The 20,700-nt window shown below is 47.8% G+C and overlaps 1 protein-coding gene across 3 annotated transcripts in view; it reads right to left on the reverse strand.

Moving 5' to 3' along the window:
- Dtnb (dystrobrevin beta) overlaps positions 1 to 20,700 on the reverse strand; it is a 202,399-nt gene that overhangs the window by 2,381 nt on the left and 179,318 nt on the right. For 2 of the 3 annotated variants that reach the window (XR_007589235.1, XR_007589234.1), the window contains 3 exons: positions 6,343 to 6,502; positions 5,493 to 5,582; positions 5,032 to 5,085 (listed from right to left, as the gene is read on the reverse strand). Coding sequence is in view for 1 of the 3 variants with exons in the window: in XM_050125874.1 (XP_049981831.1) it covers positions 5,493 to 5,582; positions 6,343 to 6,502 (250 nt within the window). In the remaining 2 variants the exon portion in view is untranslated. The remainder of the gene's footprint in view (positions 1 to 5,031; positions 5,086 to 5,492; positions 5,583 to 6,342; positions 6,503 to 20,700) is intronic. The other variant, XM_050125874.1, reaches the window with a different exon arrangement.

A 20,700-nucleotide genomic window follows, 5' to 3' on the forward strand; every position in this document is an offset into this window, starting at 1 on the left:
GGGTACCACAGAGTAGCAGCATCCTTCTCTGGGACTCAGACAGCAAGGATAGGGCAGATAGAGGTGAGAGCTAAGGGTGAATATGGCTGGGAAGCCTGCTTTGGTCAGAGTTCTTCAAAAGAGCCCATGTGCTGTTCATGTGTGCTAAAGACACCATGTGTGCTGAGCCGGGAGCTGACTGAGCTGTGCTTCCCATGTGAGCCTGACTTCACCCCAAAGAAGAGAAATCTTCCTCTGTAAAATCGGTAGTTATTGATTCTGAATGTCTCCACATTTTGATATCTGCAAGGGCTCATACAATGTTTAGAGGCAAGCAAAAACAAACTTCCCTCATCTTGCACCCCGACTCTTTACCCTCTTGCTCTTAGAGATGGCACCTGAGAGCCACAGAAGCTCAGGCATTCTCTCAGTCTCCACACAGACAGACAGGCCCTGGGATGTGCACTTAGAGGGATCAAGAGATACTAAGAGCTAGGAGCAAGCATCCAGTCAGACAGAAAGGTGGTCAGCCAGTGACAGAGACAGAGGGCCCTGAGGTTGGGCCAACAGAAATCACTCCAGTTCCTACGGCTAAGGCAAGAGTGGAGGGCAAAGATGGGCTCTAGGCTTGCTTTGGGGGGCGGAGGGAAGCTGAGGAGGGACCTGGAGCAGTGTGCCACGGGAAGGGAGGGCCAAGGTGGCAGCTGCTATGCCTTTAGTAAAAACATTTCCATAGCAAAGCTGGAGTTTGGTTGGGGTACAGACATGTGTTTGGGGCGGGTGGGTGTTTACACGAGAGGCACATCTTAGTTTCTCTTGCCTCATGGCCTTCTTATCTGGACCTGGACCTCCGAATGGCTGTTTCTCCTCTGACAGCCTGAGGTGTGTGGCCAGGACAGCAATTCCCACAAACTCATGCCCAGTGGCCTATTTCTCCCAGGCCTCGCTTTGGCTTCTAATAGTTTCTGTACTTACACAATGTTTTCTCCTGTCTCCTAGGCAATGTCAGTGCCCTTGCTGACAAACTCCTTGCCCCTGAGCCTGCAAATGCTCTCTCTTATCCGTACCATCCCAGGGGCTAAATGGCACCACAGAGCCACTGTCCTGAGAGGGTTCCCACCTGTTCCCCCTAGACTGCCTTACACCTCACTGGGGCTTCCCCACTTGGCTTGGTCTAATTGTTCTGCTTGGACTAAAGCACTGGCTTGGAGTTGGAACTCCTGGAGTGAGTCCAGGTCCTGCCATTTATTAACCTGCCCAGTTAATGAGCCTCGGAGAGCTGTCTAGAATTCTTCCCCTCCAGGGCTGTGTGACAAACCTACCTCCAGGTCTAGCAGGAAGCCAGGAGGCAGCATGGGTCTCTCCTCACCTCCTGAGGCTGGTAGACCACTCCCCCTCACTTAAGGCTATCATGTTGCCCTGATCTTTTCCTTAGGTTCATTACTAGATGGCAGGCACTATTCCCGACACTGGGAATACATCACCAACAACAAAGGCCAAAATCTCTGCCTTAGGGAGTTTACATTCCGGAGAAAAACAACATATTAATATATGATAGATAGAACTGGAGACTCTCAAACGCCTCAAGAGGGTTTTGTTATCTGCTTAATAAATAAAACTAAAAGATGACAAGAATATGAAGCTTGGTACATTGAGAAACTGTTTCAATGCCCCCCCCCAAAAAAAACCTATTACGGTTGGGGTCAGAAAGCCCACTTCAAGCCCACTTATTCCCACCCAGAGGCTGTATGAACAGACTCCCCCAGAATCTATTTTCCTATTACTAAAATGGGGATAGTCTTATTTGCATATTTTAATGTAAAGATCACATGAGATTTTACATGAGATCATTCAGCACAGATCTCTTCCCATATAACAAGTACACAGTTTCTACACAGAGTCTAAGAAGGCATTATTGTCCTTCACCAACACCTTCCTTTCTTGCTTTATTCTTCCAGGAAGCCATCTATGATGTGGGAGTGTCATATATCAATCTGTTGATTTCATTGGTTAAGTTATAATAAACCAACTGCTTGGCCTCAGCTTAGAACATAGATGGGAGGAGTAAACAGAATAGAATTCTGGGCGGAAGAGGAAGTGAGGTCAGACTCTGCTCTGCTCCCAGAGAGACCGGACAGCTCTGCTCTCTGGAGCAGAGACACCATGATGGACGGAGGCTAGACTCTTCCCGGTAAGCGCACCTTGGGGTGCTTACACACATCATTAGAAATGGGCTAGTCCAGGTGCGAGAATTAGCCTGTAAGGGCTAGAGTTCATGGGCCAAGCAGTTCTTAAATGAATACAGTTTGTGTGTTGTTATTTCGGGCATAAGCTAGCCAAGCGGCCGGGGTGTTGGGGACGCAGCCCCGCCGCCGCTCCTATTTCAACACATCTATTCCAACCTATAAGTCTTTTCCTTAGTACTATTTGCTATACATTTATGGTTTGGTGTGTTTAGTTTTGTGAAAGAGTTTCTCTGGGTAGCTCTGGCTCTCCTGGAACTTGCTCCGTAGACCAGGCTGGCCTCAAAATCATAGATCTGCTTGCCTCTGCCTCCTGCATGCTGGGATTAAAGGTGAGCGCCAACACACCCAGCTTTAATGGTGTTTTCTACACCATCTACAAGGCTTCATGTAGGCCACACTGGCCTCACGCTCACTCTGCAGCAGAGAATGAGCCTGAATCTCAGATGCCCCTGTCTCCACCTGCCAAGCACTGGGATTACAGGCATGCCCCTGCTCCTGTGGTCTATGTGGTGTGGGAGTCTAGCATGGGCTTTAGGTGTGCCGGGTGAGCAATCCCCAGCCGACATTTAATACTTTCTGATCCACCTCTTCTGCTGCTCTGTCTTCTCCCACACTTCCTCTGCCTGTCTCAGTTGTGCTTCTCCAAAGAGACCATCAACCCTGTGAAGTAGGGCGATGTTCTATGACTTGTTTGCATCCCAGAGTGTGAGTATCGCCCGGCGTTACCACCTGTGGGCACACCTCAGAGGCAGTTGGGAGAACAGGCAAGAGGAACTGAGGGGGCTGCAGACTTGGGGAGAGAGTATTAGAAGAGAGGCAGAAACAAAGGGAAAGGAAGGAGCTTGGGCTCCCATTCAGACCAGGGGTCCTGACTTTCTCATCCTGCATCTCCTCTTCTTTCTCTGCACCTTCCTCTACTGTGGAAGCAAGTCCAAGGAGGCCAGTGACTGTTTGGTCTAGTACCAGTGAGGGAGGCTGGAGGCCTGAGGCAGAGACCTAATGCAGCAAGCAGCCTCCAGGGTGTACACATGTCCCTTGACCATGCCCAACAGCCAACAGCTCCACACCCTGACAATGCTTGATTGGAACCCTGCACATCCATGAAGCAGAGGGCATGATGTCACCAGCTGGCATATTTGATGCATGTTAAAGGGATTGGGTAGAATCTCCTAGAAAAGGAGAAAATTTGGGAGTTACCGCATTATCTACCACTAAACATTCTAAAGGAGGCCTGGAGAGGAAGTCTGGACTTAGGGTGGCTTTAGGCGGGAAATAACCCATGATAGAAAGGAAGATTTCAGTTCCCTAATAAGGAAGAAATCGCCAGTGATTAGACCTGGCTATACATGAGTTCCCTGGAAATATTCAAACTGGAGGCTTTTAAATTGACAGCAAGCTCAGTGAAATATCTTTAAGATCCTTTTGAACTCTAGGATTCCATTAGTTGAAAATATTTTTTGGAAGATGGGGAAGACAAATTACAGATTGCGTCCTATGCAGGCTGTAGGTGTATGAAAAGCTGACCTGGATACCCACTCCTAACCTAATAAAGGCCCATGAAGCCACTTCGAGGGAGTCACCATGCGTCTCCCATCCACTGAGGAACAGGGTTTATCTATATATTTAACAAGGGTGCTGGGTCATGTGTGCATTTGTCTGTGTCAGATACAGGCTTCTGTGCTTTGGAAAAGGAACCTCACAGAGACTTCCCTGTAGTCTGTCCTGGGTCAGCTCAGAGCCCTGGCTCCATGTTTCTCTACACCCAAGCTCTAGAACTAGCTTTGCCTCTGCATGCTGTGTGATTGCAAGCAAGTAATTTTTCGAAAAGATCCCACATTCTAAAACAAGGAGGTTGTACAACAGGATCACTAATATACCTAAATAACGCAATTTGATTAAAACCAGCTTTCCATATTGGCTGATGTCCTTGCCCCTTCCCCCCACCATATGGCCTAGGTGGGCTTTGAATTCATAAGCCTCCCAAGTATTGGGGATGGCAGGCATGCACTGCCATGCCTGATCAGTTCCTGTCAATCGAGTTACATTCCCATTCTCGAGTGCTGAGCTTGTGAGTTGCTCGTTTTGCATAAACTCTAACTGTGCTTTCTCTGCATGTCCTAAAAATCCCTAAGAAATTCCCTCTAAAACACCAAGTGAAACCTATCAGGGAGCTATATTCGAGAAAGGGCTTTCTAATCAGCTGTGAGGTCATCCTGAGGTCACCCATCCCCAGCTCTGTGCCTGTACAGTGAGGGCTGGGTTTCAGTGTGGGCATGAGAAACAGGATGAGAGAGGGTGAGGGAATCATATCGCCTGTGGCAGAATGGGTGACAGACCTGAGCTGGGAAGCCAATCAGGCCACAGGTGTAATCTCTTTTGAAGGAAAACAGGACTTGAAGGCTGAGGTGTGGAAAAAATAAATGACAGCCCAAAAGGAGATGCTTTCCCCCGCTGAAAACACCCTGGGTGTGCCTTCCTCAGGACTGTCTGAACGGTCCCTGGAAACCCTGCTCTGTGCTTTAGCTTGACAGCCCTGCTAGAGGCCACTGCAGAGTTCTTACAAACACTGCCTTGGGTAAGAAAGGACACAGATGGGCCTTTGGTGTGAGCGCTGCAGCACTGGGGATGGCAGCTTTCGTAGGAACGCCAAGGCTACAAAGGAACTCCTAAGCACTGAGTGACTATATTCCTGATGGAGCTGTGGGATACTTGGTGGTTTTGTGGGAAACACTGTGAGGCAGAGGACCCTGGGAAGCCACTGCACTGGCTGAGTCATAGAGAGATGGAGAGAGAAGTCAAATAATACCAAAGGTGAAGAACGGAGGGAGCGGCAGCTGGGATCTTCAGGTGAGATCAGAGCCTGGTCACGGACAAAAGGAGAAGACAGGGTTTCTAAACAGAATCAAACAGCAGGAAGCCGGAGGGCAGCTGGAATAGAGACAGGTGGCTTGTGCTGACTGCTGCCACATCCAGGATAGCTTCAGAATGAGGCGACGGCCCCTAGGGAAAGAGACTGTGGACAAAATGTAGGTGGAGACAGGGAGTGAGGCGGGGATCTGGCTGCACTGAGGAGCTGTGTCTGCTCCTTCAGACTGTTCTTAATATAAAATGTGATCACGTGTGGGAGGGAGGCACCGGGTGAAGATCCTGTGTGCTCCTAGAAGGGAAAACGGAGCGGCAGGAAGGGCTGTGTGCCCGGTGGTAGGAGAGGGCAGGAAGATGTGGGCACAGGGGAGGTGGAGACTGATGGGGAGCTCTGGGTTTCACCTGAATGAAGCTCCTTCACCAGGGATGACATGGTGTTGGTGATGGAGTCAGCAGCCACCAGCAGGTCATTGCGGAGGTTCCTCCTTGTACCTGAGGAGTCAGAGCAGATGGCAGTGCAGATGGGTGAGCATGGGAAAGGGCGCCGAGAGAGGCCCCAGGCAGTGAGGCCCTGGAGCCCGGGTGCAGAGGTGACTAGGGAAGCTGGGACTACCGCAGGTCTGCAGGCTCCTGGAACATCCATCTTCTCCACCGGGAGAGCAGGGGCCTGGCAAGTCCAATGCTTCGAAGGCACCACAGCAGAGTTTTGGCTTAGTGTTGCCCCACAAAGTTCCTTAGTCTCAGGGTGAGGGGCTAAGTTCTCTAACACCACTGCCTCCTATTTCTTTGTCCCCGTTCCCTCCCCTCCAGACTCCCTTGCCCATTATTTAAGATTGTAGGTCCCTGGTTCCTCAGTCGGCCGCCGTGGCAAGTGCACACTTACTGATCTTTGGCATGCTTAGGTCCTATGGAAATCACCTCTTTTCCTGTTCTTATTTATTCTAAGGACCTTCGGGGACAAATGTGTGAGGAGCAAAGTCCAAAGGGCGAGGCATTTCCTTCAGGCTAGAGCTCAGAACCCAGGAGGCCAGTTGTCTTCACACACGTGCCTGCAGACCTCCCATGGAAGACCAGCCTATCATGGAGAAGGACCCAGCGCATAACTTATTTATACTGTAAATCTGATTACTAAGGCCACGTTATCTGATCCTCCAAAGTCAAGAGCACAAAAGGAAAGCTGGAAAAATCCTGGCAGGGATCCGGTATGTGATTTCAGCCCCTCAGCTCTCCACAGACTTGCCTGGAAACTCACCTTGTGCAAAGGCCTCCTGTACGTCTCCTCCAACTCCACTCAGTGAATCCTGTGGGCCATGGGTAGGGGTGGAGCCTGCAGACGTGGAACGCATGGGCATGGGCATAGGGCGGCCACCTCCATGAGTGGGTGATGTGTGAGGCGACCCTGTGGCTTGAGCCTGGGAGGATGGGAGAGAAAACATGTCATTTTGGGTGCCGATCTCTCTAACAAAAGAGGAAAGCACTTCCCAGCCAGGACCATGCTTAAAAAAAAAAAAATGGCCAGGACTCAGAGAAAGAAGAGGGAAGAGGGCAGTGTGAGAGTAAGAGCATTTTAAGAACAGGCTGAGACCTCGCACTTAGGAGGCAGGAGGATGGCTGGGAACTCAAAGGGCTGGGCTACAGACAAAGTTCAAAACTACGGGGTGAAAATCAAAACCAAAAGAAGAGACTGAGAGAGGTTGGAAGCATGTGGCAAGGAGAAAGGCTGCATCCAGGAGGATCCAAGAAGAAAAAAAACTTAACAAAAAACCCCACAAAGATCCTTGTGCTTGCATGTCAACATTCTGTACCCATCCTCATCTGATCCCACAAGTCCTGTGGGTAGAAACTGCCCATCTTTTAATATAACTTTTATAGATGAAAATCAAGATCACGTGTGAGGCTTCTCAAGCGTGTGTGGGAGGAATTACACAGCTTGCCAGGGGCCGTGGCAGAAGAACCCTTCCGCTCCGCGGCTGTACAGCAGCCTTCCTTCTCACGCTCGAGATCCCACCCCAGTAGCCGCCGGTCAGAGGCTCAGCTGTAGAGTGCTTCCTCGGCCTGGCCAGCAAAACTGCCACACCTGCTCAGGGAGGTCTGTTTGGGTAGCCAAGGACCAGGAGAGAGCGGCCACATGCTCACTAGAGGGGGACCTTCCTCAGGAAAGCCTGGTATCGTTCTGGATTTTTCCCCCAAGCTGATCATTTATTCCTCTCCCCCTCCCTATGTCTTGGCAGGGTCTCTTCTATATAGCCCTGATTATCTTGGAACTATGAAGCCCAGGCTGGCTTTAAACTCACAGAGATCCGCCTGCCTCTGCCTTGCGAGTTCTGGGATTAAAGGTGTGCGCCACCACCGCCCAGCTATTCATTACTCTTAAAGGCTTATTTTTGACTGGACTCAGACTTGGAAGTAAAAGCTCTTGGTGAGGACAGCCTATAGCTCTTGGCAATCTGTTCCTGGTATTTCTCTTTGGTATCTTTCATTCTCTTGGCCAAAAGCTTAGCAAGTTTGGGAGCCTCCTTATTTTGCTTAAATATATTGTTTCTTCAGAGCCTTTGTGCTGCAGGATACATGGAGTAACAAGGCGCTGAATTTTGGGTGCACTGGTCCTGGGCTTCTTACCTCCTTTGTTTAAGGGTTTTCTGACAACATTGGCGGACATCATCTTTTAAGTTTTCAGATTCTGCTAGCTCTTTTGGGTCCCAACCACTGAGGCACAGTAGTGTCTGTCTGTCAGTCCAGGAATATCCTTCTCTCTTAAAAATAACCGAGTTGAGAACACTCCGAACGGAGGTGCACTTTCCCTCTCCAGTTCTCCTGGGTCTGGAACAAGAATGCCACTCACTCCGCCGTGGGAAAACCTTATTTGTTGTTCACCCAGGGCATCAGCAGCTACTCCTGCGGCCATGCGCTTCTTGCAGAAACGTCCACGTTTGCGTTCATTGTGCACTTCACTGTTTCTGATGGCCAGAGGCTGGGAAAGAGATGTTCACTTCCGTCTTGACTGAACCCCTAAGAGGCAGCTTGGAGCAGTGGGTATGACAGTTAAACTACCCAGGGGGGTCAGGTCGGTGGATTTTGTGGGAGCAAAACTGGGAGAACAGAAGGGACAGCACAAGTTCCTGCGAATTCCCCTGGGGATCTAGCCCAGAAACGCCACACAGACAGCGCCTGCCCTCCTGTGCAGCTGTGTGGGTGCTGAACGGACTATTTTGTTTTCTATCGCTCCTGTTTTCTAGGTTTGTTTTCTGAGATATGGCCTCAACTGAAAGATCCCCCTGCTGCGGCTCCATGCTGGGATTTCGGGAGCAGGCCACTCTGCCCTGTTCTCTGTGATTCTTGCTGAACCTCTGTGTGTGCGTGTCTCACGTACCCTAGGCTGGCCCTAAACTTGTTGTCACTGAGGACAGCCTTGGACTCCTCTTCCTCCTGCCTCTAGCTCCCAAGTACTGCGATTACAAGAATACCGTAATGCCAGCGCTGTGTGCTTTAATTAAGAAATATAAAGGCTCAGAAAATGACTGAGTATAAGTTCACCCCAAATGAATAATTACATACAATTTATTTTAATCTAAAATAGTACAGACAGACTTGAAGACTCCATTACCACCAATTCTTCACAGGGTCAGTACCTTCATTTTTCCCTTTGGAAACTTCCTGTTTTTCTTACCAGAGATTTTGGTGTGGAACTTTTTTTTAAACCCATGTATTATATTCATGAAAATGAATATAACATTTTCATGCCTTTAAATTATGTATGAATGGCTTGAACTACAATAATTACTTTTAAATTTGCTTTTATCACTTAGCATACTCTTAGAGAGTGAGCCATGATACAAATAAATATGAATTTAGACCCTTATTTCACATCACATTAAAAAGACAAAGCACCAGGTAGGGGTGGCGCACCTCTTTAATCCCAGCATGTGAGAGGCAGAGGCAGGTGGCTCTCTGAGTTCAAGGCCAGCCTGGTTATAGAGTGAGTTCTAGGGCAGCCAGGAATAAACAGAGAAACCCTGTCTTGAACAACCAACCAAACCAAACCCAAACACCCCAAACCAACAGAAGAACCTCACAATGAAGCATAGTAAGTATTAGAGCTAATATTTCATAATTTCTCAAAGAAGGCAAAGGAAAATCTTATGCAAAGGCTTCTTGGACGTAATACCCAAATCATTATGTTTAAAAGAAAAAGAGGGGGGCTGGGCTGGAGAGATGGCTCAACAGTTAGGAATGCTGGCTGCTCTTCCAAGAGGTCCTGAGTTCAAATCCCAGCAACCACATAGTGGCTCACAACCATCTCTAATGGGATCTGATGCCCTCCTCTGATGTGCAGGCACACGTGCAGATGGTGCACTCATACACATAAACAAATCTTTCTAAAAAAAATTCACTTAAAGCCAGGCGGTGGTGGCGCACGCCTTTAATCCCAGCACTCGGGAGGCAGAGACAGGCGGATCTCTGGGAGTTTGAGGCCAGCCTGGTCTACAAGAGCTAGTTCTGGGACAGGCACCAAAGCTTCAGAGAAACCCTGTCTCGAAAAACCAAAAAAAAAAAAAAATATATATATATATATATAAAATATTAAAAAAATTAAAAAAATTAATTCACTTAAAAAGAAAAGAAAGGAATAAATTGTTTTGTTTTTTAATGTGTGTGTGTTTATGCTGCACAGAGAAACCAGAGAGCAGTATTAGGCACCTTCTTCAGTTACTCCCCACCTAGTTCTTCTTAAGATTTATTTATTTTTATTTTATGTGTATGGGTGTTGTGCCTGCATGTGTGGGTCTGTGTGCCACATGTGTATCTGGTGCCCAAAGATGAGTCAGATCCCCTGAAACTGGAGTTACAGATGGCTGTGAGCTGCAATGTGAGTGTTTGGAACTGAACCCAGATCCTTTGGAAAAGCAACCAGGTTTTTTGTTTGTTTGTTTAAGACAGGTTTCTCTGTGTATCCCTGGCTGTCCTGGAACTCACAAAAGATCCGCCTGCCTCTACTTCCCAAATGCTGAGACTGTAGGTATTTCTCACCACATCCAGCATGGCCATGGCTTTCAACCGCTGAGCTATCTCTCCACCGTCCACCTGAGATGGGGGTCTCTCCTGAAACTGTGGTTCACTGATTAGGTTAGTCTAGCTGGCCAGCGACTCCCAGGAGTAGCCTTATTTCTGCATCCCCAGTGCTGGGACTACAAGTGTGTGCCACCATGTCCTTATTCTTTCAGGCTAAGTGCTTTTAACAAGCCATCTCCTTAGCCCATAATAAATGAGCTTTTTAAAAATTAAGTTAGAGACTTTTACCAAAATATCCAGAAGAGGTTTCAAATGTTCTTATCACAGGAAATTATTACCTGCTTATAATGATAGCTATCCTAGTTCATTGATACAATATATAAGTTAGATCAGGCTATACTGCAGAGAGATGTAAAATTATCATCTTTTGATTAAAAGACTTTTCAAAGTAAGTCATTAAACTCCATAAGAGGGGATCAACTAAAAAAAATGGCTCAACTATCTAAATAAACAAAACTAGACTAGCACTGGGGAGGCAGAGGCAGGCAGAACTCAGTCTGAGACCAGCCTGGTCTACAGAGTGACTTCCAGGCCATCTAGAGCTAAAAAGAAAGATCTTGTCTAAAAAACAAAACAAAACAACAACAAAAAAACCAAAACCAAAACAAACAAAAAAAGCTTGAGACAAGAGAGATCTCAGTGTTGGGTGTGCCAGTAACCCCAGACCTTTGGAGGGAGAGGCAGCCGGGTGTGGGGCTGGAGACCAGCCTCAGCTATACCAGGAGCTCCAGTCAGGACCACCAGGACTGCCTGAGATCCTGTTCCAGCAGTCACAGCGGGAGAGATCACTGCTGTCAAAGAACTGGCGTTTGGATCCCTGCACCTACATCAGGTGGCTCCGAGGGAACCAGTGCCCACTTCTGGCCTCCATGGGCCTGTGTGTGCACACACACATAAAATAATAAAATAAGTGAAAACAACAGCGAAAGAGAGTGGAAGGAAGACACAAAGGGAGAAAAGTCTCAGGATGACATATCTGATAAGGGGCCTTACCTCTCACATACAAAGAACTCTCCTGACTCAGTCATAAAAGGACAGATAATCTAATTACAAAACGAGCAAAAGATCAAGAAGACAAATCTCTAAAGATACAAAAAAGTACAACAGGCATGAAAAAGACCTTCGATGGCACTGAACACTAGGGAAAGAAATGAAGACACGATGAGAGACCACTTTACACCCATTAGGATGAATTCTACAGAAAAGATAACAAGTGCCAACAAGATCGTCGAGAGACTGGAATCTGCAGGCAGTGCCAACAGGAGTGTAAGATGATGCAGCTGCTTTGGAAAATGGCCTGGATGCTCCTCAAAGGGCTGAGTACCACATAACACGGTAATTCCATTCTCAGATATATATATTCCCATCCAGGAGAAATGAGAACGTGTTTGAACAGAAGTCAGTGTCCAGATGTGCACAAGAACACTAACACAGCCAAAGAGTGGAAGCAACTCAGACGTCAACTGGGGAATGCCTTGAATAAAACAAGCTACAGCCAGACAATGGAATAGTATTAGGCAATAAAAAGGAACAAAGAACTGATGACATCCACATATTGTGAAAACATTTTGCTAAGTGAAGGAAACCATTAACAAATGAACACATATTCTAAATTTACACAAAAATCCCAGAGTAGGGAAATCACAAAGTATGTTAGTGGTTACATAGCTGAGAGTGGGGGCTGGGAAGGCTGAGGGAAGATTGTGAACGGGTGTGATGGTCTTTTTGAGATTGAGGAAGTGATGAAGTTCTTAAACTGAAGGTAATGATGACAGTAAAACTCTGTAAATATAGTTTAAAAACACAACACTGAATTTTACAGTTAAAAAGATGAATTTAAGTTGGATGTGCACCAAGAGGATGGCACAGACTGAAAGAACACATCCACAAGTTCTATCTGAAGCAGAGCATACGGAGATTTCTCCTAACTGGGTAAGGTGACAAGCAATCCGACCGCAAAGTGGGTGAAACCTGAGCACACGTTTCCTCAAAGGTCTTTGAGTGTTGTAATTATGAACACGCCAAGTCCCCAGGGAGAGGGACACTGCACACACAATGCTCTGCTCAGAGCTGCTGAGGAGCAACACAGCTGAAAAGACTGGCAAGGGTGTGGGAAGCTGAAACCTCCTACTGCCAGGGCAGAAAGGATCTCAGCAGTTTCTGAGAACGTTCAATAGAAGCCCTACCCACGTAACCCAGCAACCCCACTCCTGAGTGCTCCCTGAGAGAAATGAAAACATAAGCCCACCTAAAGCATACAAATGTTTGCTGGCAACGATTTAATAGATCCTAACACAGAAAACCCCAGAGTCCACTAACTTGGATTAATAAAAGGTGACTTGACTAAGTATTTTTTTATTTTGTGAAATAACTAATTTTTGTTTGTTAGTAATTATTAAACATTTTATCATTCCTTACTTTTCCAGAGTCCGTGTCATTTCTTCACAGTTACAAGTGGATCCACTTATGGTCAGTTAATATTTTTTTAAATTGAGTATTTCATACACATATAAAAAATGTGTTTTTCAAACCCACCCCCCCCCCCCCCCCCCCCCCCCCACCCCCCCCTCCCCCCCCCTCCCCTCCCCTCCCCTCCCCTCCCCTCCAATTCTTCCTGCAGTCCGCCTTACCACTATTCCCTCCCAATTGCATGTACTTGAAAGAAAAAGTCCTTAGTCCAGCATGCTGGTGGGTAGTTTCTCAGGGGCTGCACTCCTGAAGAGAAATGACTCTCTCTCTCTCAGCAGCCACCAGTATTTGCATATTAAAACTGCTGGAACAGGGAGTTGTAGTGATGGCTCAGTGGTCTCAGTGGTTATAAGCCCTGGCTGCTCTCCCAGAAGACCCAGGTTCAAGTCCTAGCACCCACATGGTGGCTCATAATCATCTGTAACTCCAATTCCAAGGGATCTAATTAACCAATTTTGACCTCTTCAGGCACCTAGAGCACACGGTGCACATACATACATGCAGGTAAAAACTCATACACATAAAATTGAAAAAATAAGTTAAAAAAAAAGTTGGGATAGAGCTGCCAGGGGCTCAGTGAACTCTTGTCTGGTGGAGTAAGAGTACTTTGGTACTCGGAGTAGCTCAAAGACACAGTGTGTGGCTCATGGCTATGCAGTTGCTTCAGCCCTGCCTGAGAAGGAACTCGTCTTGGCTGTGGATGCCATTGGTCCAGGGAGGCCAAGAGGCTATTACTCTGTCGCTCAGATGGAACAACAATAACAAAACAGGAGTGCTGGTGATGCTGCATTCTCTCTGTTGACAGGACTGTGTCCTCACTGACCAGCAGGTCTCATACTGTCTTCTCTCTCTCTCAGGTGCACGACTGCCCTCTGCCCTCGCCTCCTGACCCATGCATGCCTGCTGGGCCCCCAGGCATCAGCCTTCCTGAGACCAGGGCTCTGCTCCTCTGTGGCAGCATGGCCCTCTCACAATCCATGCCCGTACCACTGTGTTCTGCACAGGTTGGTGCGTAGTGAGTACTCGTCAGGCGAGGATGAGGGGCATTGAGTTTCCCGCCCTTCCTTCTGTGATGGGAAGTAGCCAGGGCAGGCAGTGGTTCCCCAGTGAGTGGTAAATCTATCCATCATTGGAAAATCTTTGTGTGAAATTCTCAGACTAGCTAAGTAAATGTGGTAGCCAGACCTCAGACAGCCCAAAGTGACCCGCCACGCACATCCTGGAATAATCTGTTCTGGAATGTTGGCTGGGCCAAGTGACTTGCTTCTAATGAATCAGAAAAATGGACAGATGCCACTTCTGAGCTTAGGCCATAAAAGATGGTAGCTGTAGCCTGGGTGACCCTTGACTTCACCCTTACAGGAGTCTCTGTAGGGTTCCTGGTCCACAGGGGTTGTGAGATGACTGCTATTTCAGCATGCACCAACACGCTTGGTGAGATGCTTTTCTAAGCCAGTTTTGAGATTAAATTGTGTAGCAATAAATAATCCATGCACTAAACTTACTGTGTTTTTGTTTTTTAAACAACTACTTTGGTAGACAACCAAAGCTGGAATTGGGTTGACAAAGTAGGCAGATGGATTTGGGGAGAGACTAGAACTAGAGGCCCCAATGACAGGCTGAAGGCCCCCAGAAAGAAGCCCATGGGAGGGAAGAGAGCAAGGAAAGGTAACCAGGCAAACATCTTCCTAATGTGTACCGGGGGCCCTGCGACCAGTACCCAGTCTCTGGCTCTCTGTCCATGACTATCAGCACCCTGTAGCATGCACGGCTCTGTACCCAACACAAAAGGGAAGTTGCAGTCTCTGAGATGCGATCCCAGCTCTTCCCAGGTGAGCACTGAGGGAGGCAGAGTGGGTCAGTGACAAGGGATTGGAAATAGAAGATGGAGACTGGCTTCCTCTCTCGACCGTATGGCACACACACACTTTCCCATTCCCAGGGTCCAGTTTTCTCATCCATGAACGGGAGGATGCCAGCTGACACGGAGGCATTTTTCAGATAAAAATGCTGTGATCCACAACCTTCACCACATCACTGCATGTCCCCAATGCCAAGTGGCCCGTGCTTGAATTGAATTGAAACCACTGTCAGAGAAGAGCACGCTCCTGAGAAGAATTGGCTCTGCAGCCATCTCTGTCTCAAGGTCACCTGATGACATGTTCTGCTTGTAACTAACCTTCCTCACAAGTCTAGCCGACCCCAGAGACATTGCACACAGAGGTATTGAAGATGTGAGGCTGATGAGAGGCACAGGGAACAAGCTGCCCTGTGGGGCACAGGACTAGCTTTGGAAAGACAGCTGGAGAAAAGAGCCTTCTGATCATGTATTGTAATTATGGACATGCCAAGTCCCCAGGGAGAGGGACACTGCACACACTGGAATGTCTGGTGCACACTGAGACAGCGCCTGTGGTGCACAGTGATCCTCTTACCTTGCTGTGTCTCCCTTACCGTGATCAGGTACTTGTCAGGTGTAGGCCAGATAGACACTGAGAACTCAGCTGTAGTACTGCAGTAAGGTAGACTAGCACCTTGCCTCAACAGCAAGGACATAGTCAAGGCAGGCCCTTGCCACAGGGACTGCCAGGCTCTCCATTAAAAACAACTAGTCCAGGTGGGCGGTGGTGGCGCACACCTTTAATCCCAGCACTGGGGAGGCAGAGGCAGGTGGATCTCTGTGAGTCTGAGGCCAGCCTGGGCTACAAGAGCTAGTTCCAGGACAGGCTCCAAAGCTACAGAGAAACCCTGTCTCGAACCCCTCCCCCCAGAAAAACAAAACGAAACCAAAACCCACTGATCCAGCATGAGCAGTATATGAGCAGCACAGTGGGGTGGGTACAGGGGATGCAGGGGAGTCCCCAGAAAAAGTAAAAGAGTTAGTGGGATGGCCCAAGGCAGGAGGGCCATTGGCCTTGGGAAGAAGAGAAGCCCCACAATACACTGCAGAACTTTCAGGATTCCTGAGACATCACTTGTAACACATTCCATAGCTAAGGCTGGCATCCAGCATGGCCAGTCACACATTTGACCAATAAGCACACACGACAAATGTCCTATAACTCAGGTTCCCTGAATGCAGACACCCCTTATGGTAGAAACACTCCTGCCTGCCGGGGGTGTAGAGCTAGAGGTACACTCTGATCTGAGCAGCAGTCCAGTCTGCTGTTTCTCATTATCAAACCAGCAAAGGCATGGAAAACTCAAGAAAGTATGTGGAAATTACGTCTGTGTATTCTAGGGTCTTATGACCTATTTCACTTAATGCACATAGAGACTGAGACCCACAGAGGCCAACCAGCGGCAAACAAATCAGGAGAAGGCCTCGGATGGCTAGGAGAAGCTGAGTATGCTTGGATCACAACACCACAGTCCTAAGACTGAAGCGAACTATGGTTTCCTACCTCCCTTTGGTAAGAGTAGACATGGGCCTCTACCACCGAGCTGCAATCCCAGAACGACTGTGATTTTCTATAGAAGAATCAATTTCATTTCCAGTATGTACAAGAAACGTAGGAAGGGAGGATGCAGATTACGACTTCGTCCCTTATCTAGAACAGAAACCAAACACTGGAGCCAAAACAGGTACGGAGTATGCCAGAGAAGGTGAGCTGAGGACAGGGATCCCTCCCCAGAGCAATGAGAACTCAGACACAGAGGCAAAGAATCTGCCAGAGGACCAGCTGCAGAGAGAAAAGGGCATTGTCTTTAGTAAAAACGACCAGGGCGCAGCTCCTGGCCTGCCTTTAGGCATCCCCAGCATGGTGGCTGGCACACAGTAGGGACTCCATAAATAAATTTAAAAAACCTCCTTTTTTCCTTCTTTTCTGTAAGGAACAGGTAAGATTATTTTAATCTCCTTGGTACACTTTATAGTCAAGCAATCAAGTCCAGGGAGGCCTGTGGTAAAATGGCTAACGTTGAGAGCGAGCCCTCCTTCCGCCAAACACCCCATGTCCCCCAGCCTGACTGTTAACATGGCAACAGGACGAGGACATTTTAGTCTCCGCCTCTTCCTGACTCATGGATACCTGCCAGGCAGCAGATGGCCTGTGTGGACCATTACCTTCACTTTGCCGCAGTATATTTAAATTAAACAAACCGGCCTTTTTGCTGCTGATTGTCTGATGCCCTCTTAGAAAAACAAAAGCAAAATCCAGGGAGAAGAGAGCTGTAAGTCTGAAATGTAGGCAAGGCAACCGTGGCTGTGAGGAGAATGGGAACAGATAAAGAACGGGCTCAGAACGGTTTTTCCCCCCCTGGAAGAACAGGTAAAAAGCTCCTGCCCCTGAGCTGGCGCTGGAGGCAGAGCTGTGCTGGGAACACGCAGCAGCTGCGCCACTGACTGTGGAGACAGGGTGGGCTGTCTCTACTGCAGTCAGCCTGGCCGCACCACTGAGAGCCACAGCTCATGCATAACAGGGTAGCACGGAGGAGAAAGGACCACCAGCAGTAAGAAAGGCAGTGGGATGCATTCTGTCTGGGCTGAACTGAAGCAGGGCAGGAGGCGCCTGAGCATCCTACCTCAGCAAGTGCCCATTTGCAAGAACAGGCCAAGTGTGACCTTTCAAAGGCAAATCTGGTTTCTAGACTCCACATAGAGCACTGAGGAGACTATGATGTTTTTCTGCTCTGAGTTACCATCCTCTTGAAATTCTCTGGGCTTCTGAGAGAATCCACAGTCCTCCCCCACTTTCTTTTTTCTTTTCTTCATTTTGTCGACTCTGCATTTCCCCTAGGACTTCTGTTGATGGTTTCAGCACTGACTCTATGCTGGAGACCTCCAAACCTACCTTGCTGGCCCAGTTTTCCCACAGGAGTTTTAGCTGCACAGCTGTAGTATCTAGTAAGCTGTTCTACTTGACTGCTTGGTTCGCCACATAACCAAGAACATGACAGCAAGATCACCTAGGCCGGAACAATCAGCTTCCACTTGTTCTGTTGGGAGGGACCTCCATTTTTCCCAATTCTGGGGTTTCAAACCCAGAAGCTGTGCTCACTATGCCTCTTCTCTGGATGTTTTGCTGAGATCTAGATAGTAGTTAACGTCCTGGAGGGTGTGTCTCCTAGACGCTCAGTAGAGGGGGAATTTCTCCAGTCCAGTGTGTGGAGAGTTTCCTGGCCACCCTGGACGGCACTTATCATATACGTATTATGGTCAGGAAAGGAAAAGGCAGAAAATACAGTATAGGATGGAACTCTCTCTTAACTTGTCTTTCATGGAGTGATAAAAACATGGTTAGGTTCCTCAGATGAAGAACTATTTCTCCTTCAATCGCTCTGACTGAAAACTCCTTGCTGACGTTCAATGGGCTCTATCTATGGGAGTATAATTATACTTCCTCTTTTTGCAAAATGAAACCAAAACCAAAAGAAAGAACTGCTAGGGCCCTACAGTGAGCACACGCATTTGAGACCGAGGAACAGAGCCGTCTGCAGGCCACTAGATCCAGTGGTCAGTCTGTGTGCACAGGGACGGGACCCATGGCGGAGGGTTGAGGGATTGTCTTGAAGTACCAAACATCAATCCCTGTTCACCAAAAATCAGCCCCCCCCCCCCCCAGTTTTAGGGTGGCAGGAGTGTATTTAAGGCTCAGGATGACAATGACCTGGCTCATATTTCTGTATTTAAGGCCTCTGGTTTCTGTCACACTATTGAATGCTGGGCCCTCACTGGGATTCCTACTGGTTGTCCTGTTGCTGCCCTATGTTGTGAAGATCCCGCAGCTCTGAGTCCACAGGACCATCCCCTTCATGTGCTCCAGCAGATCACATATGGGATGTGTGTTGAGGTGGGCAAACTTAGAACCCTGGTTCAGGGCCTGGGTAGTTTGCAGGGTTAGTCAGCCCACTAGCTCTCCCCCGTCCTCACTACCATGGTAGGCTCTCCCTCATTGCCCTGGCTAGTTCACTCCTTTCAGAGATGAGCAAGGGTAGGGCCAGTTCCCATACTTTCACATCCTCAGGGTCAGCTCTACCACACCTATAACTCCAGGGCTAGCTATACTGTGCTGCCCAGGCGAGGTGTAGGAACCACTCTTCCCAAGGGCTGTAGCTGGTGGGGGGCAGGGGCAGCTTTCCTGCTCTGATAACCTCAGGGCCAACTCTCCCACCTGCCTCAGGCATTGAGGGGGAGGGTATCTTCCAGCCCCATGCTGCCATCTGGCAGATGAGGGGCAGGGCCAGCTCTTCCAAGCTCACATTCTCAGGACAGCTTACCTGTGCACCCTGCCAATAGAGTGAGCTCCACAGTGCTGCTCAGATGAGGTGCAGAGCCTGGTTTCCCAAGTATCAGAGCTGGTAAAGAGAAGGGTCAGCTTCCTTGCGGGCTGGAAGTGGTAGGGGCAAGGGAAGAGGGCATCTTTCCCTCATCCGCACCACCACACATACCATGGATGAGGGAGGTGGTACCACCTATGGCCCTCTCATGCCCTCAGGGCTGACTCACCTGTGCCTCTGTCTATAGGGGTCAACTCTACTATGCTGCCCAGGCAAGTTGCAGGGCCACTTCTCCCCAGTGTTGCAGCTGGTGAGGAGCTGGGTTTAGTCCCTTATTTGCTGCAGGCATCAAGGGGTGAGGGGAGAAGGTAGCATCCAAGTTTTTGAAGTAACAGTTCAATCCATCACTCTCAAATTCTTGTAAAGTCAAATAACTTTATGATACCATGCTATAACAAGTATATATCTAGCCCTTCTTCCCTAGGTTCAGTCACAAGAGCTTCTAAAAGTCTTTAAGATGACCAGAATGATAAGAGTGTCTATAAGCTAAAGCAGCTTTAGGATAGGAGCTAGGTGCCAGAAAGCCCACAGCATGATTGTTAGAACTTGCTGCCCTCTCCAGACCTCTGAAGAAGGGGAACAAAAATGAAGCTGATTACCAATGGCCAGTAAATGAATCAACTGAGCCCATGAAACAGAACCTCATCACCCTGAACCAAGCGGTATACAGAAGGAACTCTGGTACTGGGGACCGTCTAGACCTTGCTGTATGGACCTCTTTATCTATCTGTTCTTTTGTATCTTTATGTCATCCTTCATATTGAACTGGATACAGAAGAAAATGACTGACAAACTGCCAAGACAGACAAAATAGCCTTTCAATTTCCTGCTTCATGGAAAAGTCTGCCAGATACTATGGACCAGTAGGCTAAAGATGGATGCTCCAACGTTACAGAAGAACTTTGGGTAACTGTCCAGACAGCGAGATATCTCTGTCAATTCTAGAACTTTGGAAGTTGCTTACAATGTACTTCCTGTTTACTTAGGTAATATTATATCCTTCTGGGGTCTTTGAGGAGTTGAAGACAGATAGTTACAGTTTTCCTTAGTTATGAAAAAAGATAAATTAGATATAAAACTTTGGATTCACAAAGACAGGATAGATGATAGAGTATTTTCCTTAATTTGCCAAACGTTAATGGACTAAGTATTGTAACTGTAATTCTTGCTTGATATCTGTTTTGTTATATGTAATTTTACTATGTTAAAGTTAAAACCTTCCTTCTTATATAGACAGAAAAGGGGTGATGTTGTGGGATTCCCTCTATATGCTATGAATATGTTTTATTACCATTGGTTAATAAAGGAGCTGCTACGGCCTATGGCAGGGCAGAATGGAAGAATATATAGAGAGAGTAGGCAGAGAGACACCATGTAGCTGCTGGAGACAGATACCAGATTCTTACCAGTAACCCACAGCTTTGTGCCAATACATGGATTAATAGAAATGGATTATTTTAAGATGTAAGTCTTAATTAATAAGAAGCCTGAGCTAATAGCCCAAGCAGTGTTGTAATTAATATAGTTTCTGTGTGGTTATTTGGATCTGGGTGGCCAGGAACCAATGAGCAGTCTCTGTTTACAGAGGTAGCTTAGTGGTTAAGAGCTTTTGCTGTTTTTCCAGAGGATCCACATTGGATAGCTCACAGTTGCCTGTAACTCTAGTTCCAGGGATCTGATCTCCTGGCTCCTCTGCTCACCCCCACCCTGAAGCTTTGTTGTTGGCCCACTCAGCAATGATATGGGCTACAGAAGGTCCAAAGACCTATAGTCTTTTCATCTTACAAATAAA

This window comes from Alexandromys fortis, unplaced genomic scaffold (genome assembly GCF_014885135.2).
Source record: "Alexandromys fortis isolate MF-2015 unplaced genomic scaffold, M_Fortis_MF-2015_v1.1 scaffold_252, whole genome shotgun sequence".
Lineage (NCBI taxonomy): Eukaryota > Metazoa > Chordata > Mammalia > Rodentia > Cricetidae > Alexandromys > Alexandromys fortis.